At 34.5% G+C, this 7,316-nt stretch overlaps 1 protein-coding gene across 1 annotated transcript in view; it reads left to right on the top strand.

Moving 5' to 3' along the window:
- Nucleotides 1-4,557: 4,557 nt before the first annotated feature.
- LOC107705847 (amyloid beta A4 precursor protein-binding family B member 1-like) overlaps nt 4,558-7,316 on the top strand; it is a 28,395-nt gene continuing 25,636 nt past the window's right edge. The window contains exon 1 of the mRNA XM_016509342.1: nt 4,558-4,678. Coding sequence (XP_016364828.1) covers nt 4,676-4,678 — 3 coding nt within the window. The 5' untranslated portion in view covers nt 4,558-4,675. The remainder of the gene's footprint in view (nt 4,679-7,316) is intronic.

The following is a 7,316-nucleotide window of genomic DNA, read 5'->3' as shown; positions in this document are numbered from 1 at the left end:
GTGCCAAAAGTGTAAGCGCGGAAAAATGGAAGTCAGAAGCATGCAGATCATATTTATTTTGCGTTAGCATAAAGCTGCAGTTTCACAATACATGAATTACACTTACGAGCAACAGTACATTTCTGCAAATAATTTTTTCTTACGCTTGAAACGCGATTTACACCTTTACAAAGCTTCTGTTGCGCATGCAAATTTAATTTACGCTTACAGTCTTATGTACACTTCCACAACTCTTACCCTGCGTATGCAAATCTTTTAGGCATTATTTTACCTTCATAGTATACCTTCTAAAGTAGTTAAAACGTTGGACAAATTACCTTTCGACTTTATTTGGAAAAGAAAACCACATTATTTGAAAAAAGAGATATTATGCAATTTAATGGACAATGGGGGCCCGGGGCCCATTCTTCGTACCTTGCTTAATACATCTGAGATGATTTGAAAGATGCCAGATCTAGTAATCGTGATAACTGATCTCTGGCTAATTTGGTTCTTCAAACGAATTTGCGGATTTGATGAAAATATCTGGATAAAGTTGTGTAAGATTAGTGCGTGTTCTCGTGGTCCCCGTAAAGCGCAGATGTATGGATACTCGAGACCACGATCAGCAGTGCAGCGATTGGCTGCGGCAAGACAGCAACGTGATGACATCATATAATTAAAAAAGACACCTGACGAAAAGCTTGACAAATTTCTGGACTTTTATAAGGAAACAGCCAAGCGAACAAAACTACATAAATGTTATAATAGATAGTTTTTATTTTATTTTTTTACATGATTCCCAATTATTTATATTCACGATTACTAGTATTTGTACAGGCTTTACATTTAGTTCAATGTTGTAATTAGCAATTCATGTAATTTTATCTTTGAAGCAGATTTGTTATGTGACAGCATTAACTAAAGTTTCTTAAGGCTCAAGATCATGTTATCTGCATCTCCTGCGCTCCATCCCATAATATCTGTCAGCACTCAAATTAATGCACGACTCAGATTATCTATATGTGTGTAAGACTCGAATACAATGAGTAAAACTGGCTGTGTCTTATAGATTACACATTATAATATTCTTTTCAAATAAATGTTAAAATTATTATTATTTTAAATGATTGATTAGTAGGGTACACTTGTAATAGAGTAGCAGTGGCTGGGATAGATTTTAAATATCAGTTCCACTTAAAAAGATGCGATCTAATCCTGTTTACATGAAATAAGCTGCTCGCGAGCAGGTTTAATCTTACGGAGCTGTTGCTATGACAGCAACTCCAGGATGAGCTTCGAAGAACCAAACTATCCAAGATCAAGCCAAATCACCAACAATCACATCCAGCTGACTGAGTTAGTAAAACTTGCAAGATTTCATCAACTAGCTCTCATGGCTTGGACATTGGCCTACAAACATACATTTTCCCCTAGAAGATATTATATTTGGAATAACAGAGACATTTTATATAAACATAAGTCCCTTTTTTTAAGAAGACATAATACTTTACTAGGTAAAGCATCCATTACAGTTGCATGTTCTCTGGGTCTAACTGGGATTTTAAATTTGTCAAGAAACTCTGTGTATGATAATAAGCCTCCATCACTATTCATCAACTGAAACCAAAATATATTATTTAAATGAATGCAGTAAAAACCCTAATCTGGACTATATAACTAATAACATTTTTATTGGAAATATTACTATTTTAAAAAATAACATACCAAATAAATACATTAGAAATGTAGTAAATGATGTTGCATATCCTCCAGCTGGATTTTTCTGGTCATCAATATTTGGAGATTTAAATTGGCGTAAGGCTTGGAGAATGGTTGATCAATTCTTTGTTAATAACAAAGTAAAGGAAGTTTCGTATAAAATATTGCATAGAATTTATCCGGTGAAACATATATTGGAACGTTTTAAATTGAATATTGACTGTTCTTGTGAATTTTGTAGTAATGAAAAAGAAACTCTTTTTCATTTATTTTTTCATTGCATCTATACAAAGATATTTTGGGTTGATGTTGAGAATTTCATTACAAGAAAACTTAATACAGCTGTTAAACTGGGTGGGTCTGATATAATGATATATGTTGATGATTATGGGATAGAAAAGGATAAAGCGTATATTATTCAATTACTGGTTGTAATGGGGAAGTTTCATATACACAAAATGAAGTGGTCGGGTGGAAAACCAATATGGGGATAGAGTAGGCAGGAAGTTAGAGGTTGTTATTTTGTTTTGGCATATGCTCCTTCCTGAAGTCATTTTAATCCTTAAAGTCATTAATTTGTGAAATCATTTATCATATGTTTTGAAATCATGCTGCTAAATAAATCAAATGTAAAAAGTGATTATTTTTGGGAACGAAAAGGAAATGTTAAAGGTTTTAAGCAGGTCATTGTCCGTGTTACGAGGCAATGCAACCAGACAAAGGGGACGATAAAGAAAGATTACTTATTTTCATCATTTAAATTCATTATCAGTATATCATTTGTTTGTTCTTAAACACTGGAAAAATCATCAAAGTATGTAAAGAAGAAAGGATCGACGAGCACCTCAGTGCTTAGCAACACGAGTAGATTCAACTGGAGGTTTAAAAACCCACCATCTACTCCAACACCAGATAGCGCTGGAGGGCAAGGGAGCTTGCCTGAGAGCTCCTCTGGCAACGAAGGACAGCAGCACCAGACAGCGCTCCAAGCTACCGGCAATGCTTGGAGTTCCTCTGGCTACGAGGGACAGACCAGTGCATCATGTATTACATCATTTTGTTTTAATCAGTTAACTAATCATTTATATACACTACATAACCATGACAACCATGGGCAAGGCTTGGACATCTCATGAGCACATGCATTGACACATATTATTGATTTTTTGACCCCCAAGAATGTATAGATAGGGAAGTGGATTCTTTTACTCTTCTCTGGTCAATAGTGAGGAGAGATGTTTGGATTCGACTTCCTCTGAAGTGCAGCAGCATAAAGAAACCATTTGGTAAAAAGTAATGGTGGACCTTTATTGGTTCATAGAAGGATAGAAGGATGGGTGGATTTATGGTGTTGCACTCTAGGCAAAGGGTTTAGCGGTGAGGCTTGGTGAAGCCTCAGAGGGGGGAATATATTGTGTAATTTTATTGAAGTATTATGTGAAAATGAAAGTAATCAATATATAAATTAATATGCTGAATTATGTTAACCCTGGATGTCATAGAACGAATAATAGTCTTTTCATTAGACAGTAAACCTTTCATTAGACAGTACACCTGTGAACTTGAAATAATCTAATATTATCAGGAGCAGGTGGATGGATTTGACGCACACCTCCTCATGTGACCACTACCAACCAATGAAATAAAAAGCTTTTTTAAAAAAATGGCTGATCGGACCACATTCCACCATTAAAAAACAAGGCCAAAAGGTTTGGAAACAATTGTGGCAAATCAGGCCAATAAAAATTAACCGGAACAAAGAAAAAACAGAAAATGACCAAATTTGGAGAGAACAAGGGGTATATAATATAAGCTGACAAACAGAGACTTTGGAATGATTTGGAATGCTGTGACTGTCTTCCCGGCTTTGTTTCTTTGTTAAATAAAGTCTTATTTTTTGACATCTGGAACTCTGCTTCTCCACTTCATTGGCCGCACCCAAGAAAATTCCACAACACTGGCTGTAATGGGGAAGTTTCATATACATAAAATGACTTTTTTTTTCATTTTATCAACGGATTTAAACAATACTGCAATATGGTATATATAAATGAAAAAAAAAAGCTCTCAGGACTTCTAATATTATCTGCAAATTTGAAATAGACAAGTGTACCAACTGTACCGTCTTCATTATTTGTGTTTTTTTCTCTCTCTCTTTATTCCTCCGGCGAAATTTTTTTTATTTTTTTATTTTACTTTTATTTAATAATGTGTACTGATGGCATTTATATGCAACGTTGTAATGCTCTTGTTGTTATATAGCCTATGTTCATATGCAAAAAAAAAACGGGCGTTTTGGACATTCGCAACCACCCTACCTACGTCATCGTGTCGTAGCGCGTTGCGTGGGCTAGCTGTAGCATCGTTAGCCGTGTAGCGGGGCTGGTGTAGAGGGTGTCGGAGGATTCCCGAAATATCGACGCAGATCGACATTCATGAGAGGATTTTATTAATGGTGAGTGAATGTTTTATTATGCACAATGAGCGCGCTGTGTAACGCGGAGTTTATGGCATATATAGCGCGATGAATGTGTGAATGTGATTGAGTGAACGACAGATAAACAGATCAACAGAGAGATATACTATTTATAAAGTCCTGCTTTAATCTGTTAACCCCAGTGTTATGATGTAAGTAATAATGATATATAGTAATAATAATAATAATAATAATTCAGGAGTAACGAATAAGGCCTGTTTGATTTATTAAATCACCATTTGATCAAATACATCATATACGTTAGGTTATCAGCTTTTATGTAAAATGTCTTAAATGTATCGGCTTTCAAATGTTTTTAAGTCAATCTTTAATAAAGCAACAAGGACATTCGCAACCACCCTACCTACGTCATCGTGTCGTAGCGCGTTGCGTGGGCTAGCTGTAGCATCGTTAGCCGTGTAGCGGGGCTGGTGTAGAGGGTGTCGGAGGATTCCCGAAATATCGACGCAGATCGACATTCATGAGAGGATTTTATTAATGGTGAGTGAATGTTTTATTATGCACAATGAGCGCGCCGCGTAACGCGGAGTTTATGGCATATATAGCGCGATGAATGTGTGAATGTGATTGAGTGAACGACAGATAAACAGATCAACAGAGAGATCTACTATTTATAAAGTCCTGCTTTAATCTGTTAACCCCAGTGTTATGATGTAAGTAATAATGATATATAGTAATAATAATAATAATAATAATAATTCAGGAGTAACGAATAAGGCCTGTTTGATGTATTAAATCACCATTTGATCAAATACATCATATACGTTAGGTTATCAGCTTTTATGTAAAATGTCTTAAATGTATCGGCTTTCAAATGTTTTTAAGTCAATCTTTAATAAAGCAACAAATAAAATGGTATTAAACCACTGTTCGAATGAAATACATTTAGTAAATTAGTTAATAAAACATATAAAATATGTTAAAATAAATGTTAAGTGTTTAAAATACAAAAATAATTTGTTAAATCTATTTCTCTTTAATTATTATTATTATTAGTAGTAGTTTGTATTATTTGTATTATTAGTATTTGTATTATTCATGAATCATGAATAAAGCCTGTTTGATTTATTAAATTACCGTTTGATCAAATATATCATAAATCAGTTAAGTCAGATGATATACGTCATGTATATTTATGTAACTTTTTTCCATATCATACGCTATCAATATTTATCATGATATTCTTTTGCAATTGATGGGGAATTAAATGCTTTCCTTTCCTAATTAATGTCTACAGAGTAAGATACATTTTAATGTATGGTGTTTTCAATTTTATTTTATTTATTTATGTTTTTCCTGGAGTCTTTTTTTCTGATTTAATACAAAGTTATCGTAAAAAATGGTGTCCAGGGCTCCAGACTAACATTTGAGAGTAGGGCTGGGTTTTGACACAAATTTCACGATTCGATTCGATTCTCAAACATATGGCGCTTTTCCACTGCGTGGTACGGCTCGGTTTGCGTTTCCACTTGGTCTGGGTTTTGACACAAATTTCACGATTCGATTCGATTCTCATTCACAAGCTTGCGATTTGATTAGATTCAATATCGATTATTTTGGATATATATCAGGTACAGTACATGCCAAATTTTCTCAAGGAAAAACAATCTCAACTAATGCTGTAAAATATACATGAGAGCCAGTTAGTATTCGCTAAATTACTATAATATTGAAGGTTAAAACTGATTTGTAGGCTACACAACTGCTAAAAAAATGTTATTTTTAAAATAATACAGTTATAATTACATAATAATATTTCTACTTCAATTCGTTTTTGTTATAGGCTATAAACATTTAAATGGTGGCTGTCATAAAACTTGATGGATTTATTCAAACATAAATTAAACACTGAAGAACAGTAAAAATTATAAGGAGAATGTTATATGGTGCATATATTTAGTAACATGCCCCTCTCTACAGTTTATTTTTCTATCTGACTAATGAGTTTATGGTCACCGAATATGTTTTTCTGAGGTAAATGTGACGTTACGTGACATTGTTTACAAGCCGTTATATTGACATCTTTGCGCTGCTGAAACACTGATTGAGCGATTACATGGGACAGGATGATACATATTGATATTGAATTATTGTCCAGCCCTATTATACACCTTATGAGAGTCCTCAGAATGAAGATGAATATCTTAACAGGTTGGCTTGTGTTATGTCCTTTATTCAAGATAATGCTACCACATGCTTTTTTATTGTGGGTGATATGAATGCGGATGTTTCTGATGGTAGCTCCTTATTTGCCAATCGTTTAATTCAGTTTTGCTCTGATAATGGTCTGGTCCTCTCCAGTAAAGAACATTTACCTGCTAAAAGTTACACGTATATCAGTGATGCATGGCATACAACCTCATGGTTAGATCATTGCATCTGCACAACTGATGCACATGATTCCTTAGAGTCCATGAGAATTAATTATGAGTTTGCCACTACTGATCATGTGCCTTTTTCTATGTCTATAAATCTGGGCAATTTACCTACACTTTTGTCTATGAGTAACAACATGCAGGTAGGGAAATTAGATTGGTCTAATTTGACTGAGGAGGAACTTAAAGTATATTGTCTTAAGTCTGACATGTTGTTGAGTAATATTGATTTACCTAAAGACGCGGCTATATGCTGTGATATTAATTGTAAGAACCCGCAACATGGTATTGAGTTATGTCTCTTGTATGATAACATTGTGGAGTCTCTTCTTACCTCAAGCAGGTCTCTGCTCTTGTCAAGAGAAAAAGTGACAGAAGCAGCAGTTGTGAGTGGGGTGGCCAACCCTAGCCCCGCCCCTGTGTTAATTGTGTTAAATAGTTTTAACGCGTTAAACTGAAAAAATTAATCGCCTGCGATTCGGGACAATACGATATTACAATTAAAACACTGAAGAAATATTGTATGATTATTCCTTTAAAATTAGGTTATAATAATTTTAGTAGTAGTAGAAGCCTATTACATACATTTTACGGAACAATAGTAATATATTTCTGCTGCAATGCCTTCAAGTTAAACCGAACTTTTATTTTGACGGGTTGCCGTGAATACCTTTACATTTCTGTATATTCGGGGCGGAACTCTGCTGTGCGTGATACAGAGAGCGCGACCATAACGTAGAGAC

This window comes from Sinocyclocheilus rhinocerous, unplaced genomic scaffold (assembly GCF_001515625.1).
Source record: "Sinocyclocheilus rhinocerous isolate Xijiao unplaced genomic scaffold, SAMN03320098_v1.1 scaffold924, whole genome shotgun sequence".
Lineage (NCBI taxonomy): Eukaryota > Metazoa > Chordata > Actinopteri > Cypriniformes > Cyprinidae > Sinocyclocheilus > Sinocyclocheilus rhinocerous.
Note: the sequence above shows the minus strand (reverse complement) of the source record. Positions and strands in the feature narration are given on the sequence as shown.